Source organism: Parasteatoda tepidariorum, chromosome X2 (genome assembly GCF_043381705.1).
Source record: "Parasteatoda tepidariorum isolate YZ-2023 chromosome X2, CAS_Ptep_4.0, whole genome shotgun sequence".
Lineage (NCBI taxonomy): Eukaryota > Metazoa > Arthropoda > Arachnida > Araneae > Theridiidae > Parasteatoda > Parasteatoda tepidariorum.
Window position 1 is genome coordinate 42,126,045 of NC_092215.1, and position 22,867 is coordinate 42,148,911.

Here is a 22,867-nt window from a genome sequence, read left to right on the forward strand (position 1 = left end):
CTAAAGTAAGAGAGTGGGGAAGATGAAGAAATGTTTGTTTATTTTGATTGTTAAAAAGTGTCCGGGAAATTGACCCTTCCGGAAAAGGAACGTCCGGATATGGGACGTTACACTGTACTACGTTTAACGATTCCATTGCTTGTTTTAATTTCCGCTACCCTGAAGTTTTCCAACCATTCCAGGAAATAGCTTTAAAATTCATCCCAAGCTCCACTGATTTACAGGAAGATTATCCTCCTTTATTAAAACCATCGCATTTAAATTTATGTTGGTTTTCCCTACTTTCCATTTTGTTCTTTGTTGCAAGTTGTTCAGGTAGTCCCGAGACCATTTAGACCAAATGTATTGAACAATTTTTGTCAACCTTTGCCATCGAGAAAGTCGGATTTCCGATTTATTGAACAAACTTGGTTCAGCTATGGCAGTTATAGATCTTCCAACAAAAAAATGCCCTGGTGTTAGAACCTCCAGGTCATCCATATCATCTGACAAAGGTGTTAATGGCTGAGAATTTAGGATTCCTTTGACTTGTGTTGTTATTGTAAGAAATTCCTTAAATGTTAATTTTAAATTTTCTGTAGCTCGTTTTAAGTAAAACTTAAAGGATTTGACCCCTGCCTCCCAAAGGCCCCCAAAATTAAGAGCTCTGGGAGGAATAAAATTCCAAACTATCCCTTCAGATGCCAAATAGGATGCTAGATTTTTGTCTGGAAATCTAGTTAGATTTTGCAATTCCCTACCAGCCCCAACAAAGTTTTTTGCATTATCAGATGATATAGTAGCACATTTGCCAGGCCTAGCCACAACACGCTTTAAGGTAGCAAGAAAGGCATCAGCTGTTAAATCGGAAACCACTTCTAAGTGAATCGCCTTCGAGGCTAAACACACAAATATTGCAACATAAATCCGTTGGAAATTCCCTTTTCTCTGGTGTTTATAGTTAATTTGAAAAGGACTGCAATAATCAATACCAGAGTGCAAAAAAGGATAATTAGGGTTTGCTCTTTCTCGAGGCAAGGTTCCCATAAGTTGATTTGAAATAAGGGGTTTATGTTTAATACAAACTATGCATTTATGAACAATTTTCCTAGCTATCGATCAACCACGAAGTGGCCAAAACCTTTCTCTAGTGCAATATAATAATGGTTGAGGTCCTAAATGGTGATTTTTAATATGCAAATGAGTTATTAACAATTTAGTGAAAGGATGGTCTGCAGGAAGTATAGCTGGATGCCTTTGAGAATAATTCAGAGCAGCATTATGCAAACAACCACCCATTCTGAGAATTTGATGACCATCAAGAAAAGGATTTAAAGAGTTAAGTTTACTCTTACCTGATAAAGCCCCGCCCTTGGAAATGGCTTCTATTTCTTCCTTAATAGCAGATGCTTGTACATTTCTGACTAAAAAGGACTCCGTCTCTTTCAATTCATTAGAGGATAACTTACCAAATCTTTTGTTACCTGGATTTCTACAGTTGAATATGAATCTGAAAGCATAACTTAAAATATTCAAAATTTTTGTATAATTATTGTTACGATTTAAAATATTGTCAATTAAGTCAAGTTTATAAGAAGTTAGAAGTATTTTGGCAGGGAGTTTGAGCTCCTGGAAAAGAACTGTCCGAAGAGATTTTTTCAAAATTTATTGTAACAATATTCAGTTCCTCTTTCAAAAAATCTGGTCCAAACCACCACAGTTCATAGGAGGCAATTTCCGAAGCATTCAGACCACGAGAGAGGACATCTGCAGTATTTTTATCAGATGCAACGTGATTCCAATGACAGTTCTTAGTTAGTTCTTGCATTATTTTAACTCGATTGCTGATAAAGGTCTTGAGTTGATCAGGTGACCGCTTAAGCCATGCCAGCACAATTGTAGAATCTGTCCACAACATTATTTGTTAAATGGGCAAGGTTAGAGACTTAAGAACCTTGTTCAAAAGCTGTGCCAATGAAACACTGGTACACTATTCCAAGCGAGGGATCGTGATAGGTTTTACTGGTGAAAAGCGGGACTTGCTGCACCAAAGTCTCGTATATGATGTTTCTCCCGAAATTGATTGCATGTACAGAACTGCTCCATACGCAATGGCTGATGCATTGGAGAAGCCGTGAATCACGACTCCACCCTTCTCCGTGTGACGAGGAATTTGCATGTTTTCAATGGCAGGCAGTTTAGAAACAAAACACTGCCAATCCCTAGCCTTTGAATCTGGAAGCGGTTCATCAAGAGGTTCTACAACTAATTGCATATGCTCCAAGTCAGCATATTCCATTAAGAATGATTTATAAAGTGATTGCAACTCCTCATTTTTCGAGAGTTTCTCCCATAACTGATTTAAACGCATTTTGGCAACTGCTTTAGAATCACCGAGCGAAGTGGGATCCACTTTCAAAGGCAACTGTACTATGTAACGCCCTGCATGATTTCGATAATGAGTATTTTTATATTGAGTTTCGCAGAGCTCAAATTCAACATTATGTTCAACAGAGGGCTGGTCAACAGTTTCTATATTCCAAAATGCTTGTAGCTGTTTATCGAGGCTTTCCGAATTTATATCTTAACTAAGCGTTAATCCACAATATGCTCTATTTGTACTATTATCGGAGCTCCCCATGACAATGTAACCAGATACAGTTTCTTGAAACAACCAATTATTACATGCCGATCGAAACTGATTTGGCTTTAAAATTTCAAAAAAGACTCAAAATTGCTCTGCATGGATAATAGTCTCCTAATTCATTTCTAATATAAATAACTGCAGTAGGCAAGAGAATATTTTGTTTCTTTGTTGATACTAAATAATTTGAAAAAGTATACGGATGTTCTTGTGGGAATGAATCATGCACTTAGGAGACAGTTGTTCGATTGGCGCTTGGCATCGTAGAAACTGAGGAGGTAGGAGGCGGGGAAGAAATCTCATAAATATGCAGTAAAGTGTTATGGCGTTTCTTGCAAACGAAACAGGAATTATTTGATTTACAGTCGTTTACCTTGTGATTATACTTTAAGCAATTAATACACAAATTTAAACGTTTTATTTCATTAAATCTATCCGAAACCTTCATATTTTGAAAAGTGTTGCACTTATAAATCATGTGTGGTAATTTGCAGATTACACAAGAGTTGGGATTATTATTCGAATTCTGGAAAGATTTACTCTTATTAATAGCTAGCTTATGTTTATAAATTGAAGAAGAAGCTGTTCGACTAATACTATCAAGAATTGGGCTTCTTTTTTCTAAAAATTCTAAAAATTTATCCAATTCTGGTATTTCATTTGATACGATTGCTTGTTCATATTGTTTTCTAGTTTCTCGATCTACCTTTTTCAAAATGACGTTAAGCAAAAGTATGTCAGATAAATTATTACGATCAAAATTTACTAGCTCTGATATTTTTCTTTAAAATATCTACCATGTTACTAATATCTCCAGCTGATTCATTTGCAAGTTTTTCAATTTCCAAAATTTGACTTATGTAAGTCTCAGTGAGGAGACGTTTATTCTCAAATCTTTTTTCTAATGCCTTTAAAAGTGACTAAAAAGAATCACCAACAGTTTCGAGACGTTTAGCGTCGCCCAGCAATGACGCTTTCAAATAATGCAGTTTTTGAGAGTCTTTTAAATCATTGTTTTTAGTTATAATGTTATCAAATTGTGATTTAAAATTGGGCCATTCGTCAAATTTACCGTGAAATACCGGTAATGGTATCTCAGACAGTTTAATTTCTAGTTTTGTTTTTGAATCAGCCTGAGATATTTCATTTTCACAATTAATTATTGAAGGTTTAATTATCAGAGAGTTAAGAATATCTTTAATTCTTACCTCTAAAGCTTTGAGTCTGTCTACTGTTCCTTCTAAATCAGTTTCTATTTCAGTTATCTCTGGGTCACTTATATCTTTTAGACCATAATATTGATCCTTCAATTCATCAACTTTTTGATATAATTGTTCAACATGCTTAAGCTTCACTTCTAATTCAGTTGGATTATGTTCCTTCGTCTGATCAACCTAAGTTTCTAATTTCGTTATGGTACCTTTGATGGCACACTTCGATCTGCTTAGTTTCTCTTTTTCCATCTCCGGCTATTAAGGATCACTAATGTTCGATACCAATTGATTTGATTTCTATGCTGGATCGTTTGATAACAAATGAATAAAATGGATAATGGACTGCATTTAAGATTTTATTATCATTGGTGCTACGAGCACGCTCATGCTATAGGATCAACAACCAAATTTCTACTGCTTGGGGTTACGAGAAACGGTGAGGATGCTAAGACAAAGATTTCAAATTGGCGCTATATTTCCGAGATACTAAATAGATGTAACTTATATCAGGCAAATCAAATTGTACCAATGAACACTTAGGAATCGTTAGAAGTACAGATACAATTTTGGAACAGTGCGATAAATCAGACAGAGAAATGTAAGTAAATCATGATGCTAAATGATGTGTGACCAAGTATTTTATATAATCTCACACGACTAATATATGCTTATACAGAAAATATGTTTGTATATAAACATGACTCGCTTGCGTTTCATGTCTATGCACCGTACATCTTGGAGTATAAGTAGACTCCCTATTTTTGATAATGAGATAGCAAACTTCTGATATGTTGGGTGTATAAGTCAACCATTGCAAAAAACCCAATCTATAATCGATCGTTTTGGAATGAATGTAGTTGATAGAAAGAGAAAAACTCTTGCAAAAACAGGAAATATCCTTTCTGATCCTTTCATTGACTGATCCTTTCAAGACTTCATTGTGTCAAATGACAATGGGCACGTGGCAAAATATGAATTTAAATGTTATGGTGACATCTTTAATAACATGTGGAATGAGGTGAAGGCTATTTTTTTGTGGGACTTATCAGATAAGACTGAAGTAGAATTCATTTTAGAGTGGGATCCATATGACGACACTGCTAATGTTATTGAATCTGACACCTATGATGCTCTGAAATCTTTTAATTTGTAGCTTTATGGTAGTGTTCATAGTGTTATATTTTTTGAAATACTCTTGACTAAAATCTAAACTTTTCTTATTCTTATTTTTAACGCAATTTAAAGTATTGTTTTTGTAAAAAAATCTTTATATGTTAAGAAAATATGATGAGAAAAAATAAAAAAATAATTGTATATACATTTAAAAATAGTTTTTGAAAGGAGTAAGTTCATACAGAATTGTAAATATCTATCTTATTGTTTATAATGCAGTGATATTTGATGATCAACTAATGTCCATTTTTTTTTACCTGCATATAAGTCAACCCCTTGATTCTTGCAAAATTTTGGGGTTTTGAAAAGTTTACTTATATACCAGGATATATGGTATATTTGAAGGTTAATAATGTATAATTTTAAAAATTGCCTGTTAATCACTTTTAGAATTTTTTTTTTTCTTCTTATACTTCTATACTATTTTGATATGATTCTGAATAATGTTACATACCTACATGTAACTATTGAGAAATAATCTGATTTAATTATCAACTTTTTAAAAATTTTATCATGCTAAATTTTTCATTATTTGTTTTGTAGCTTTTTATTTATTCTAAATTTATTTTAAGAATAACAGTTCTAGTAATAACTCATAACTTTACGATGCATCAACTTTTCACTACGTTTTTAAGGGTTTTTTCGTGCTTGATTTATTTAAATGGGAACTGATTTCATGTTTATTTTATAGGCTTGTGGAAAGTTTATAAATAATAATGCAGTGACTAAAGCTGCCAACTCATCTAGTAAATCTCCAGAACTTTTAGCAAAATATTGTGATTTGTTATTGAAGAAAAGGTCAGTAAACATATCAATAGTTTCTACACTGTTCAAGAAATTTCCCTTGAACCTTTAAAATAAAGGGTACAGATTAAATTCAAAGAAAATTTAGTAAGAAAAGTACATATTTGCAACATTCTGATTTGAAACTTTTCAATCTCTAAAGAACAATTTTATTCTATATTGCTATTTTTTTAGTGAAAAAGTTATTTCTGAATTGAAATTATGTAAAAGAAATGTTTTTGAATATGTCAATAATGTGAATTTATGAATCTGATGTCTATTTGAGATGTGAGGAAAATGCCTCTCTCAAGAAAGTATACCTGATTTCGTATGTAGTCTAAATGAATTTTTACTTGTTAGAAAACAGAAAATATGCAATTTACAGCAAATATTATAGTTTAATAATTCAGATTTAGATAAAGAAAAAACAAAAAAATAATAATTATGGTATATTTCAATCAAATAACATGTATTTTAACAAAGTTTTGAATTTTTACTTTTCTTTTAATAAATCTGTTATGCATTTTGAAATTATTAAAGATGTGGATTAAGATCCGTGTAGTAAAGAAAACTCTTTTCAAAGTTTATAAGCAGATACAGAAAGGATTAAAAAGGGAAAATGAAAGTGTCGTGTAGAAACCTGGGAAAATATGATTTTTTAAGCTTTTAATATTTTTTGACAGGAGATTTTGACGATAAATTTTTAAAAAAATGTAACTTTTAATTGAAATCCTTTTTTGGCGCAAATGTAAAGCACTTCGTAAATGTGGCAACAACGTATCTGCAGAATCCAGACTATGGTTAAATGCATGAAGTGAGAATATCTCCCGCTCTTGCAGCATATGGGTGACGTTGCTGGTAGAGCGATGCTAGATTCGTTCTTTTAAGTGGTATTGTTATGGTACATTTTAAAGGTAGGATGAAAGAAGATTAGTCAGTGCTTTTTTTTCACTATGTTTATTCTTTTCAATCTGGCAATGATGTGCCTCTGACGTTGGTAAACAAACAAAAAATGTGTGCTGTGTGCGCGGATTTGCATCAAACTTTTATTTCTTTTCTTGATAGTTACTTTTATTCTTTATTGATTACTTTTTATAAATTTACTTGATAATAATTAAAAAAAATGAACTGCAAAAGTAGTTTTAATCCAGAATGGACTGACTCTAATATCTATCCACAATTTGCTTCTTGGGTCGTAAGCATAACGAAAGATCCTTAAAAAGGCTGATGTAGAGTGTGCCATAAGTGTTTCCAGTTTAAGTAACATGGGACACTGGCTCTTATAAGTAAACAGAGTAGCGCCTGTAGTTTAGAACAACAGCCCGAAATCGATAATTTCTCTAAGGATATGGACTTTGCACAACCAAAGAACAGAAGTCTAGCCAAAGCAGCTGTATCGAATTTTTCAATTAACGATGATTTTACGAGGGCTGAAATAATTTGGTCGATGCATTAGGTATTTTCTCATTCTCAGTTTCTTAAAACTGAAGACTTTTAATTTGTAATTGTATTTGGTAATTTGCTAGTATACTATGTACCATGGGAAATAAAGGGACCAGATATATTCTAGGGAAGTGGTAGTGATTTTTTTTTTTTTTGCATTGAATTATAATGTGTGAGGGTTTTCAGATTTATTGGTGTATTTTTTATACCCAACATTATTATCTCACATTCTTAACTAATATTCCTCTGCATTTCTGGGTGTACTTTTTTTTAATAAAAAATTCATTGCGCTTGAGAGTCAGGGAATTTTTCCCGAAATTGATTATGAACCCTGTAGTAAATTTTAAAGAAATAAAATTATATTTTGTATCGGTACATGCAGCTAGAGACACAAATATGTTGGATGCACATGCATAGTAAAATAAAAATATAAAGTATCTGGGCACACAATCGAAAAGTATCTACAAGATCATAATATTTCTTAATAATAGAATAATTTTATTATATATGCAAAAACAGTTAACTATTTAATATTTTTATTCTTCGTGACAAAAAAATTTATTTAGATATATATACATGCACTTTAACTTTATAAACATTAGAAAAAGTAATAGTGTACTGGGCCAAGAGAGTAGTAGAGATTATTAGTCTGTGATTGCATTAGTGTTCTGATTTGCGAGTCTCTTGTGTGGTTATTCAACAGTCAGAGGTTTTAAAGCCTGTGTACTACTCAGTTATTTGAGCTGTAATTAAGTGCTAGAAATAGCTGTATTTTCTGGAAGATTCTGCTAATAAATTTTTAGAATCTTAAGGACTGTTATATTCATCTCTAATCGAAACGAACCCCTGTGCTTGGAACAGTATAGTGGTATTTAGTATCTTATATTTTTGGTGATAAATGTTAAATAAATGTCATATTTTATTCAAAGCAATATTTAAAAAGATTGATGTTAGATATTTAAATCATTTAAAGAACAATATTTTTTAGTTTTATATTGTTTGTCTAATACTTCAAGTAATACCATCTTCTATTTGCAGCTCAAAAAACCCAGAAGAATCTGAATTAGAAGATACGCTAAATCAAGTGGTAAAATTTTTTAATTTTGTGATTAAATTGAATTTTATTTATTTACTTGTAGATACAAATCTAGATTATTTAATATCTTTAAAAAAAATTCAAGCATAGGAAGAACCGCCTCCCCCCCCCCCCCNCCCCCCCGAAAAAAAAATTATAAGGTATTAAGGTACATTTTATAAGGTATCAAGGTATGTTAAACTCACTTTTTGATTTTTCATTCATAGAATAAAATATAATTTGAAAAGAAATTTAGAAATAATCAAAATTTGATTTCTATCTATCTATTGTTGTGTCTTAGATTTAAGCATGCTTGAAAAATTTAAGAATTATGCAGTATAAAAATGAAAAAAAAATTAGTTTCATGAAGCCAAATGGGACTAGACGGTATTTTTACTTGCTTCAGTAATTTGTGGAAGGAAAAATTTTTTTTCCATAAAAATCTAGTATACTAAGATGAAAATTAATGTGCAAATTCCTCCTTAACTTAACATTATCCATAACTTGATCTTTAATTTAATAACTTAATTAATTCATAACTTAATTTATTAATCCTTGACATAACCTCAACTTAAAACATACTAAAAAATTCTTATCGCCATGCTATTATATTATACATTTCCAACTAATTGGCTTTCATGTCTGAAGTGAGAAAAAATATAAATATCACTTTTGATATATTAATTTGTTTATATATTTTAAAATACATTATCTGATCAAAACAAACTGAAATTATACAACAATAATTATTAAAACCTTTACTTATTTATTTATTTTTTTTTATTGCAAAAGCACTTGACTTTACATCATTGGCCCCCATGCATCAAAGATGCATGAGATTGGAGCATATAAAACGAAAACTGAACCATTGAACAATACAAGAACAATGTAATAACAAGAACAATAAATACTTGGAAAACGTGAACCACCTAAACATGAGCGAGAATCAGTCGCTGGATACCAATTGCATCAACTCCCTAGCTCGCCAATATCGACTGAATAAATCTTCTTCATTTAATGAAGAACAACTGAGCAAATGATCTTTGTCCATCTCAAAGTTCTGGTTGCACAAAGTGCACATAGGACTGCCAAATATACCAATTCTGTATAGATGTTTAGCAAGGCAGTCATGTCCAGTCTCCAGACGGAACGCCGCCACTGCAGTGGATCTAGGGGAGTTTGGAATTTTATTAATTGAATACCTCCTTATTCTTGATTTCTTCTACTAAATTAGCATCATAGCTTTTCTTCACAATATTTCTTATAATTCTTTTAATTGATGAAAATGGTACTTTGGCATTACCTGCTTGCAAAATCTCTGTTCCCATCTTTGCTAATGTATCTGCCCATTCGTTACCATTTATTCCTACATGAGATGGAATCCACTGCAGAACAACAGTCCTTCCCTCAGAAGCTAGGAGATTAATATTTCTTCTGCAGGAGTCAATAATATTTGACTCTGCGACATTATGTGCAGCAATAGACTGGATGGCTGATAGAGAGTCTGAAAAAATAACTATGTTGTCAATCTGAACTGATCTAACCCTGACCTTTATTAGTGATTTTTATTATTAGTGATATATTTCATATATGTAACGCATCTCATATTTATGTATTTTTTGAGCGATTCTTATTGAAATTTTAAACTAGCAATAATTAGTGATCAAAGCCTTCAGAAATTTTAATTCGCTGTTCTTTTCCAAATTAATTCCTTACATTTTGTTTTGTCCTTAATAACTGGTCTCTTAATATTTTCAGGAGAGAGATCTTGAGATCTAAAGTATTTTTAACAGTCTATTCAAATATGTCTTTATCTTTTTTATATTGTGTAGAGAAATCCAATTCATTTTTTATACATTATAGTGATATGAAAAACCTAAGTTTATGAAACTGATATGTATTACTTAGTTTGGGAAAATTGCTTTGGGTAAAAAAAAAGAAGAGAAATATTGATTACTTAAGCTATAAAAAAGCTTTAACTCCTTTTTTGTGTCTAAAATGTCTGAAATTTGTCAAAGGCTTTTTTTTTTACCCTTATAGATCACAATAGCTTCTTCAATATGTTGTTAATGTCACAGTTTATAATAGGTTTTTTTTCTAATTTTCATAATTTTTGAAATGTGTCAAGATATTTTATAATTAAGTGGTGTATATTGTCTGTCATGAATAAACGTAGGAATTCATTAAAATGATTTGAATGCCATGTAGTTGTTAACTTGTATGGATACAGATCTTTTGAAAGATCTCAATATCCTAATTTTAAACTGATTCTTAATAAATATATGTACCTATGTATAGTTGCTAATATCTTATCAAAATGATCTAAGTGATGAAAATAATCTGTGTATATTGGAAAAAAATTTGTATGTAAGATACTACTTCATTATCTATTTTCTTTTAACAGGCAATTTATAATATTTTTTTGATATTTTTTTAATCTACTGTGTTATATTATCTTATTTTATATTATTTATAATTAAATGGTAAAGAACTTCATTGCCAATTTCATATTGTTTGTCATGAATAAAGGCTGGACACTAGAAGAACTCAGCTGAAAAAAGATTCAGTTAGCTTTTGCTGATTGTCTTTGTGTGTTTTTGTTCCACTCAGTTTACCTAACAATATTGAGTATTCAAGTAATTGTGTCATAGAAAGTTACTTAGATGCAGTTAATTCTCTTAAAAATAATAAATTTTTTTAATTATTTTAGTTTTAGGAATTTTGTTTCCAAGTTCATGAAAAATTTAAGTAACTCAAGTATTTAACCCCAAACTATTGGACCCATATTTTTAAGCTTATGGTTAGCCCACATATTTTGAAACTTAAGAACCCAAATCCATCCGAAAAAAGGTATTTTTATTCAGAGAAAGTACATTTTCATTTATTTTTGTAACTTAAAATATTGTCTGCAATAATTAATTACCCCATTTAAGATGAATTGATCATAAAGTAATTGAGTTGTTTCGCTTCTTATTTTACTCACTGTATGTTTAGTATTTGTTTGAAAATAGTACATTCCTTCCAAATGTTCCTGAGCAGTTTCTATTTCCTTATACCGAATTAATTTGTCTACACAGCTGTACATGCAAATTAGTTATGAATCCAAATGATTTAATTTATGGTGAAAACTTCATTGAAATGGTTTAAATGCCATGTATTTAACTTGTATAGATACAAATCTCTTAAAAGATCTCAATCTCCTTGATTTTTAAATTGATTTTTCTTCAATATGTATACCTATATATGTATACAAATAGCTTATCAAACTGATCTTAGTGATGAAAATTATCTGTATATTGGAAAAAAAATTAGTACAGATACTTCATTAATTATTTTCTTGTAATGCATATTTTATAATTCTTAGATTTTTTATCTACTGTGTTACATTTAGTTATTTTAATATACTTTTCTAGATGGTGGTTTTTAAATATATAGAGGATAAAGATGTATTTCAGAAATTTTACAGCAAAATGCTGGCTAAAAGGTTAGTTCAACATATGTCTGCAAGTGATGATGCTGAAGCTAGCATGATTTCCAAACTAAAGGTAATTCTTTAATCTGAAGTAGATAAATTAGGGACTTTTAATTACATGCTTCAGATTTTATTTTTGTCTATTTATATATAAAAATACATAATTTGTATATTGTTGTTGTCTTAGGCCATTAAGGCAAGGGGTACGATTGTTCTTATTGTTCAGTAGCACCTTTTATAGCAAAGAATTCAACTTCTGCCACATCCATATGTTACACCCTTTATAGGGCGGACCCATTTATACATCCATTCAATCAGCCAAAGATCATAATTTTTACATGTGCCAGAGAACGATTAATCTCCAATCCAGTACCTCCAAAGGGATAATTTGTTATGGGAACATGGAGTTTTTTGTGACCCAACAGATTTAATGTGCACCATTCACTATTTACTTCGCGGATAGTCTTCAGTCGGCTGGATTCGAATTCTCATTCTCACTAACGTGAGTCCAGCACCTTGCCAACCAAGATATCTTGATCCTAAAATGTTTATTAAAATATAGATATTAAAAAATATAATTTAAATCACATCTGTAGTCAGTGTCAAGATTCTAACCATTTAAGGATTAATATGCATTAAATTTTAGGTATGTTATAGAATAAAATGCTAAAAACTGGAGAAAAAAAATATTTATCTGTGTGTATTTTTTTATTTTGTTTATTTTTTAAACAAATGTATTTTTCAATTAGGTATTTAGGTGTTAATGGATGGTTTAATATCACATCACTTTAACATATTACCTATTTGTAATACTAATGGAGGTTTCTTAAATTGTAGTAATTTTTATAATACAAATTTTTACATCCTTTAATATAATAATTAATTTGATTCTAATGTGGTGCAAGATAAAATAATGCTTAGTATAAAAATCTTATATTCAAAGTAATTATTATTGCTGGACAGCATCAGAATTTTAATTAAATCAATACAGAGTGCCATGCTTAAGAGGACGCCACAGAAGAAAATTTTCCTCGCAAATTCTCTTTTTCTTTCATTACTAATTTAAAATTTAGAAAAAGGGAGTTCAGACAAACCTAGAGTAAGCCATGAACTTTCAAATACTGAAAAAAAAAAATGAAAGTATACAAATGAAAATAAATTATAAGACGACGATTTAGGATTTCGCAACGGCAAAGTTCTCTTCTAATAGTTTCTTTGCATTTAAATATTTTTTTCAGTAACTAAAACTTTCACTTACTCTAGGTATGCCTGAACTTACTTTTACTTTCTTTTAAATTTTAAGTTAGTAATGAAGGATAAAGAGAATTTGCGACGAAAATTTTCTTCTGCGGTATGGCGTCCTCTTAAGGATCTGTTTTTTAGAAATATCTAATATTTGGTCATTTATAAACAATCAAAATAAACAATTCTTTTTTTTTTTCTATTTTCAACAATGCAAAAATTTCCAACTTTTTTTATATTTGCATTATGTTGTAAAATCTTATTCTTAAGAATTGATTTTAAGTTTCTTTTGCTGTGTTTAAGATATCTAAAAATTTATATTTTTTCAATAAGCACATTTAAAGAGTAGGTGAAAAAATAAGGGCAGTTAAAAAAATAATCTTATGGGTGATGAATAAACTACAAATATTGATGAAGTTTCATATTTCAAATTTAATTGATGTTTATTTGAAATTTCGTTTGCATTATTGTTTAAAGAAAATTAGTCTTATACAATTTTTTTTTAATAATAAAATTGTAATATTTGAAAGGAAAATGTATTTTAGTCGATAAGATACTTCCTTTGAATTGGTGGTTGGGACTGTTACAACCTTGCTCCCCTTTTAACATGCTCCTATACCTGAAAGGTTAAAGTTCATATTTATCACTATGCCACCTGAAAAAAAAATATATGTAATACTTGGTATAATTACTAAAATATTTCATGGTTTATAAATACTCTTTTAATTTACACTATTTATTGTGCAACAAAGAAAAAATATAATTCTTCATCTGTTACTTCTTTCTGACCTTCATGCACATTTAGAATAAGTAATCATTATTTTATAATTATCTTGTGAATTTTGTATAAGCTTTAAAAAGCTAAAACAATAATAATCTAAGTAAATATCACCCATCATGCTAAACAGTGAATTAAATTTACTTGTTGAAGTATTTTTTATTTATAAATTCTAGCTGTGGAAGTGGGGCTTTTAAATAATTTACCAAAAATTAGTCATTTCCAGGAATTTAAAATAAACTTGATGTATGCCTCTAAAATGTCCTATTTTATATAGTTTAATTGATTACTTAATTTTACTCATTTGTAATGCTTGCCTTTGACTTGTGAACATTATTTGAAAATGGTTCTACATGTTTATAAATGAAAATATATAATGAATAAATGTGTTATAATTTTAGTATAAGTCTCACTAAAATTTCCTTTCTTGCTTTATCTTTATATCACAGTCTGAATCTTAAAAGTCCAAATTTCACAAATTTTAGACATCTTTGTAATGTTTGGATTTATATTAAAAAAAGTATAATTTTTGGAGAAAAACTTATAAGGCTATAAAACTTTTCATATAAATCATAACTTTATCATAAAAATAATCATAGCTTTAACAAATCCATTCATCTATCTTGAAACTTACTATTAATGATGAATAAGTAGAATTTCTAACGTAATATAATCTCAAAAAGTTGTAAAAGGTGTAATTTTTTCATTTATTTATTTTTTTGAAAAGAGTGAAATTTTGTATTGTGGAAAGTTGATATTTCCGGTAAGTTTTTCAATATTTTTTATTATTTTTTTAGATTTGCAGTAACAATAAAATTTTTTGAAAAACTGTGATACAAAAATGTGATTAAAAATTTTTTGCTCCTTTTTATTTATTTTTTTCAAATAGAAGAAAAATTAATATAATTTTAAGGAAATCTATATGATAGTTAACTGATGTTTGTATCTATGAGCTATAATTGAATTATGAAAAGAAAATTATACATATTACTATAATCCCTGATTTCCTTTCACTCTTGGTGGAGTGTGTACTAATGTAGCTGTGAGTATGCTCAGTTTGCTATTATCTTTCTTTTATTACCTAGAATTAATTTTAAGATTTTGTAAAAAGAAAGAATGAAAAAGAAAAAGAATGAAGATGAGCTATGATTGAATTATGAATTTATGATGTTAACCTTGATTGAATTTCTTTGTAGTAAAGTGTATACTTAAGTTTCAAGTGGCTTAAATTTCACATTTTTGAAAAAATATATTTTGAAATTTAGAGAGTTGTTATATTTTTATATTTATCCGTAATCTTTGCTTTTCGATCAGTTTTTTTTTAAAACTTATTTAAAATTTGTTTTCTTTAGCAAGCATGTGGCTTTGAATATACATCAAAATTGCAAAGGATGTTTCAAGATATTGGTGTGAGTAAGGATCTTAATGAACAATTTAGGAAGCATCTAACTAATTCTCAAGAACCATTAGATTGTGAGTATAATTATCATTAAAGAAATTTTATACAGTTTTCTATTAATCATTTTGATTCTTATGAGTGTACATATTTATATGTTGAATTTTGAATTGCTATTAAGTTATTGTAAAATTTATTCTTAAATTTTTTTTATTAGTTATACATACATATATGTTTCTTCTCTTATAGTGGACTTCAGTATACAAGTATTAAGTTCAGGGTCATGGCCATTTCAACAGTCTTTTGCTTTTGCCCTTCCACAAGAGGTAAAACTGGGTTACTTACTTCATTTTTGAAGTGCAAAAATAATATTAATTAATTAGATACTTGATACTTAACTGTTAGTTTTTTAAAAAAAAATTATCAAGCATGTTTTATGATTTATGTTGAATTTTTACATGTTTGTACTGCTAATAAGTAAAATTAAGTTTTTCAAATTCCATGAATTATGGATCACACGTTATATGATGAACATTAAAGTGATAAGCGATTCCCTCATGGGGATTCACATTGAAGTGATTTATGAATCATGTATCGGAGTTGGCATCAAAGTTATTTGCGAATCACTCATTAGTATTAAGGTTTTTTATAAATCACACATTGTAATTTGTATTACAATGGTTTTCATATCACGCAATAAAAAGATTTAAGAATTACTATACGCTTTGCATAAAAAGGGATTAATAAACTTGCAATTCTCCTCAAAGTTATTTATGATTCACACATAGCAATTTATATTTAAGTAATTGTCAAACCACAAATTGTAACCAGCATTATACTGATTATAAAATCACATATCACTATTTTCATAAAAATGGCTAGCAAATCATGCAACATGATCCCCCTTAAAGTGATTTTGATTTAAGTATAAAGCATCACGATTTACAATTTGTTAATTAGTGTACTTTTCAAATTATATTATCTGCTATTCATATTGTTCTGGTTTATGAAACATACATCATAATTCAATTTCTATTTTCAAGTCATACATTCTGATATCTAACTTGCACTATTTCCAAGACTTACTTTGACTTACATATAATTTTGATTTGCATATCGTGATTCGTATATACGTAATTTAAATATTACAGATGGGGAATCGTATTCAGAAAATTTACAAAAATTAAATTTTTTTGAGAAAATTAAGCTTTGTAAGTCTTACTTAGTACTTATATGCAAAATTCATTAATGTTATTTTGAAGTAACAAAATAGATATTGTGTTATCAAACTTGAAACTAATCATATGCTAAATTAAAATTTGAAATATTTGAAGTGACTTTTATAAACTAAAATTTAATTTTTCAAATTAGAAAGAACAATCTTCGCATTTTAATAATCTCACAATTGCATAATAGGTTCTATCAATCCTTCATTACAATGCAAGTGTAATGTAATATTATTTTTCAATTAATTAGAATTAATTTCATTAAATTCTTCTAGTGAAGTTCTACTGATGCTAGTTTTAAAAAGTTGGAAAATGTGTAATAAAATACTACAATAAACATGTTTCTTAGGGATTGTGCTTTTATCAGTTTGTGCAGTTATAGCAAGAATTTGTATCTAAGAAATGGTTACATTGATGAAAGTATTACAAAGGTTGATTAGCAAAATAATTCACTTCTAAAAAGCATTTATTTGAAGAACTGAATCTTTAGTTTTTATGCTCCTTTACTCAAATGTGAAACTTTTTAAATAGTTTAACATTATTTATCTTAAATAGTTTAACATTATTTATCTTAAATATTTTAACATTATTTACAATCAGATGTTTTAGGTGGTCTATATTATTTTCAAATTGAGTCAAGTTATCAGTTTATTTTATTTATTTTAAATTACTCTTTTCTTTTATAATCAGTTATTAAATAATGCCTTGATTTCAAAGAAGTTCTTAATATCTTAATAATAAATAGTTCTAAATCTACCTTAATAATAAATAGTTAATAGTAAAAAGTTCTTACTAATAAATAATAAAAAAATGATATAAAGTTTTTAATGTCAGTTTGTTTTATTACTTTCATAGCTATTTAGATATAGTATTTAATACTGGATTTTAATTTTAGTTGGAACATAGTGTTCAAAGGTTCACAATGTTCTATAGTAGTCAACATAGTGGACGAAAGCTACATTGGTTGTACAATATGTCCAAAGGTGAGCTTGTTACGAATTGCTTCAAGAACAGATATTCCTTACAAACCTCCACTTTTCAAATGGCTGTTCTACTTCAATATAATACTGGGGATAGCTTTACGGTGCAACAGCTTCAAGAAAGCACACAAATTAAATTGGTATGTTTAAAAAATATCTGAAATGCAAATTTATAGTAAAGTGTAGTAAAATATTACATTACTATTTAACAATATGTAAATTTTATAACATGTATATCCTGGTAAAAAAATGTAGCTCTTTTTTTTTTTAAATTTTTTTTTAAAATTTTTTGAAATTATTTTTTTCTGATGTCTGTTTTATGTAATGCAAATTTTTTTTTTGTATTTTCTACTAACAGTTTGATAGTTAATTATGTAGTTCTTTTTTTTTTAATTTTCATTTATTTATCTGGTAAACTTTATTTCTTTTTTACTTTAGGATGTGCTGATTCAAGTTCTTCAAATTCTGTTAAAATCAAAGCTATTAACTAGTGAAGATGACGAAAGTGATTTGCAACCATCTTCCATCGTAATGTTGTATTTTGCTTACAAAAACAAGAAACTTAGAGTGAATATAAATGTTCCAATGAAAGCAGAAATGAAAATAGAGCATGAAGCAACACATAAGCATATAGAAGAAGATCGGAAGCTTTTAATACAAGTAAATAATTAAAATATTATTTAAGTTTCTTACTTTGATCAAAAACTTTGTTAATATTTTTGAACTATGTTTTCTCTTTGAATGCTGTATTAAATATCAAGTGTTTTTAACTAAGTAGTATTCTTAATTAAAAGTTTCAGTTTTTGCAAAAAAAATGCAATTTAGAAATTTTAACCCTCCTGGCGGCGGACCCGAAATAACTCGGGCTGCCTCTCTAGCGGCGCGCCCGAGTTTTTGGCTGGTATTTTTTTTCCTTCCCCTACGACCGCCAACTGGGTACTAATTGAGGGGTGGTTATACCTGTCATCATAAATCACTATAACAGAAGAGTTGTGAGTCTATTCAAGAGTTCATAGTATATTAGCAGCTTAATTGTACTGAAAGAAAAATGTTTGTTTTAAAGGGAAGAAATATTAATTTTATGTTTTCTTTTGCTAATAATAAATCAAACATTTTGTTGCTTTTGCTATTATTTTACTTCTATTTTTTTTTAAAATTGAAGTTTAAGATGAAATTAATAAAAATAGGAATAAATAAAATATAATATCTAAAATTGCTTATAAATACTCGCACATTTTTAATCAGTTTTAAAATACCTCTATTAATAACGTTCCGTTGCTTCATTATAAGTACTGTAAATTCGATATTTTAAAAATATTCATCAGCTAAATTTTATTTTGCGAACTTAAGTATGAATTTAACTTTGTTTATGAGATTTTAACTTAGTTTAGATTTTGACTTATTTTATTTCTTTCTAACTGCCAGGAAATACTGTACTATTTTGTCATTAAAATTTACTAATTTTAAATGTTTAAGTTTTTCTTTGTAAACATTCTTTTAATTACACATTCTTTTTTTCATTTTGTTTTTCATATTCTAAAAATTTGCCCACAAATTTGCAAAATTATTCTGAAAAATGCTGAAACTAAGTGTTATTCTTTTGTTGTTTTTGTCATGTTTTATGCATTTCCCTTGAATTATCGCATCTGAAATTCAAACAGAAATAAAATAAAAATAAAAATTTGAACAGAATACGAAAGACAGCTATTGAATGTTTAAAAAATAACTTGTACATTCAAAAACATTTTTGCTAAAAGAAGAATCATCCAACCTCAAAGAAACGGATGAGATCAAATATCTGTTTAAGTTCAATTTTAATTAAAATTATTAAGTTTATATAAAAACCATATAATAATATTTTGAAACAATTTTTCTCAGCTAAACTCTGATTATTTTCTGAGACAATTTTAATTTTATCGAACACTATCAAGTGATATATTAATAATGCGCTCAAAATTCTTAATACTAAATATTATCCTTTTTTATTGCGTCATAGTAAAGGAATTTAATAAATTACAATTAAGCATTCATTTTTGGTAGCATAAATTATTTAACAAGAAACTACTTCAAAGTCTTCTCATGTACTTATGAAGTTATTCATTATTTAATAAACTAATATGGCTTGCATAAAAATGTATTCCAAACAAACTAAGTAAAAACAAGACTTGGTAAAAATCAGAGCATAAAATAATTTCAATTTTTTTCCTTCTAATTTTTTAAACGAAATTTTCTAAATGCTATTGTATATTCTAAATTGTATATTCTTATGTATTTATTTCAAATTTTTGATTTAATTATAATCAATTTATATCAGGGACAATAATAAAAGGAAAAGGCTACGCAAAGTTAATTTATGTGTATTACTCAGTTTTTTACTATTACTGAGACTGAGACCAAAGAACAGGTCAAACAATCGAGTATTTATTTAATAAGGATTATAAACCTTTTTTCAATAGAGAAAATTAAAAAAGTTATTTTTATTGGATAATTTAACAAAATAAATATATATTCAAACAGTGCTTCGAAGGGTTTAAAAAATGTTTACTTTTTTTACGTAGGAATTAATTTTAAAAGGAATTCAACAACAACACATTTGTTTCAACCACCATAGAAAATCTGATAGTCCTGCAATTTGATAGTGCTGACAAAATTGGGAACAATTCTGCTCATCAAACTTGATACATATTTGTTACATGAACTACCACCGTTTAAAATTGATCCCAAAAGTTTAAAATGTAACAGCCTTTGTTTAGAGAGTTAAATTTTATTATTTGACCTTTAATGAAGAATAGAACAAAAAAAAAAATCATTATTATTAAAAGTTAATACCGTGTTTAAGAATATAAGAGTTGGTTGTTGGTAAAACTATTGAAAACATCATTGGAGATGTCACAATAAAAATATTTCCTTTTTAAATACAATCTTGAAAAAAATTCGAGTTAGGGCAGATAAAATATCTGGGAGATAAAGCATGGATAACTACCTAAAATTACATACACATATTTAGTTTTATTTCTTATTGCTTTTCTATTATATATGAGGCTGATTTTTAAGGGACAAATTTATTTTCAAAATTTCTTTTCCTATTAAAGCTTTTTATTTGTATGCACTATTTTATAATTTTGGACAATAAATAGTTTGGTTGTAATTTGTTTATTGTTAGTTAAGTTCCATCCCCTCCTTTTTTAAAATGCATACATAAATACGTTTCTCAATACAAACTAGGATGCAATCATTTTTCATCAGAAATGCTTCCTTGTTAGCCGATACTCAGAAAAAGAGAGAAATTTGTCGAAAATAGAGTGTCAAAGAGTGATTTGTCTTCTTTCCAGAACCGTGCAGAACTAGGAATTTTTCTTGTAGCTGTTCCATACAATTAGCAAGTATTATAGGCTGAGATACAGGAAACAGCCCCCTGCAGAGAAGTAAATCTCCCTCTTTCAAACCACTGACCCTCCATTTCATCATGCATTCACAACTCTAACTATTGCTATCTTCTTCTTCCAAGAACTTCTTTCAACATTTGCTTTCACCCTTTGAAAACTGGCACTTATCCTGTTGATTCCAGGATACCTTTAGTTTCTTTAGAATGTATTATTGCTTCAAAAGAAAGCGCGAAATGAAATATGGTTTTTTTTTCTGCACTTCACTAATAAAATGACTAAAAAGGGCTTTAGTAAAAGTAGATTTTATATAAAACTTTGAAATAGTGTAAATAAAGAGAGCATATACAAGAGCACTTCAAATCTCACAATCTCAAATAGACCACTCTTAAAGTCTAAAATAATTTTTGTGAAGTTGAATTTTTTTCACTCTATATTTAATTGTTTAAAAAATTATTAATTTTTTCTGTTGCAAAAACTTTTAAACAAATATGTCTTATTGTTATTGGAATTTCATGACGTTTTTGCGTTTGTGATTTCTTAAATAATGTTTGCTTCTCCTTTTTATAGATCACTAATTGAAACTAAATTCTAAGTAATTCATCAACAGTATATCAATCTGATTTCTATTCTTGTTTCAGAATAAATGTTTCACTAAATTATAATATAAAGTTGGAACTTTAATAGGGTATCAGAATAAATAAAGTTATATTTATGTTTACTGAGTATACAATTATATTCAGGTGTCTGTTCAGAGCAGTCTGTTTTGAAGAAATTTGGGTCCGTTAACGTACTCTTCACAATATATCTTTTCATAAAAACGAACCCTTCAGAAAATATTTTAACTTAAAAACGAACTTTTTTACAAATAATTTATCTTTTAATCTGTCCTTTCACGGCAGACACTCGATAGACATTTGCGTATTATTGTAAATTGACTGATGCTGAGTGTTCAGCTATTTTCGTTGTTTTCAAATCTACTGGAATTCGACGCATCTTGCTCTAATATTTTTTTAACCATGTTTTTCTGCTTCAATTCTAAGGCTAAGTTTGATTTCATTACATTTAAATTATGTATCTTGACCTCTTTGAGGTCAAAAAATGTTATAAATTCCAAATGTAGTATTGTACGAAAATATTTATATTTCTGCAAACATCGTGTGTACATTCTTATTGATGTTAAATGATATTTTTTTTGTAAATAAATAATTGAGCAATATATTATTCATAAAAATAATGGATGAAATTTTATATAAATAAAAATTAACTTATGTCAATTTTTAAAAAAAAAAATATATATAAATTTAAGAATTGTTTAAGTTTACTTAATGTGTAACACATTAGAAGTGATGCATAACTAAGTTGTGTTATTTAAAATATGTCAATTGAAATTATAAAAAATGTGATTGATTTTGTTTCCATTAATCGTCGAAATGAATATTCTGCATTGTGCAGTGTAGGCTAAATACCCTATATTTGTATGTTGCATCTCTAATTTAGTAGCAGCAATGATGGTTTATTTTTGAAATTTTAATTTTTTTAATTATAATTTTACAGTGTTTAGCATAATCTTGTATCCATTTACAATTGAAACTCCTTGAAATAGTTTTTTTTTTTAAATAACAGGACCCTATTTGCACAAATTCACAAAACAGGACCCTGGTTGAAAGAATTTGACCTACACTTATTTTATATTCACAAATTACGAGTAATTTTTTTACAATTTTAAAAGAACAGGACCTTTCACAAAATGCCTAGACAGACCCCTGATAGTGAGCTAATCAAATAATGTAACATCATTTCCTTTGAAAGAATTTGACCTACACTTATTTTATATTCACAAATTACGAGTAATTTTTTTACAATTTTAAAAGAACAGGACCTTTCACGAAATGCCTAGACAGACCCCTGATAGTGAGCTAATCAAAGAATGTAACATCATTTCCTTTTAATAAAATCATTTTATTGATTTTAGAACTGAAGGATTTTAAATTAAGCTGTTACCTTAAATTCATATTTAGCAGTATCTGCAAAAGATTTTCTTCAATGTATTTACTTTGCATCAAATTAATTACCACT

At 28.3% G+C, this 22,867-nt stretch overlaps 1 protein-coding gene across 2 annotated transcripts in view; it reads left to right on the top strand.

Annotated features, from left to right (window-relative positions):
* The window catches only part of LOC107447770 (cullin 1), a 60,480-nt gene that overhangs the window by 30,870 nt on the left and 6,743 nt on the right, over positions 1–22,867 (top strand). For both annotated transcript variants that reach the window (XM_016062773.3, XM_016062774.4), the window contains exons 10-16: positions 5,702–5,808; positions 8,275–8,323; positions 11,725–11,856; positions 15,156–15,276; positions 15,449–15,525; positions 17,321–17,545; positions 17,844–18,065. In XM_016062773.3, the coding sequence (XP_015918259.1) occupies positions 5,702–5,808; positions 8,275–8,323; positions 11,725–11,856; positions 15,156–15,276; positions 15,449–15,525; positions 17,321–17,545; positions 17,844–18,065 (933 nt within the window). The remainder of the gene's footprint in view (positions 1–5,701; positions 5,809–8,274; positions 8,324–11,724; positions 11,857–15,155; positions 15,277–15,448; positions 15,526–17,320; positions 17,546–17,843; positions 18,066–22,867) is intronic.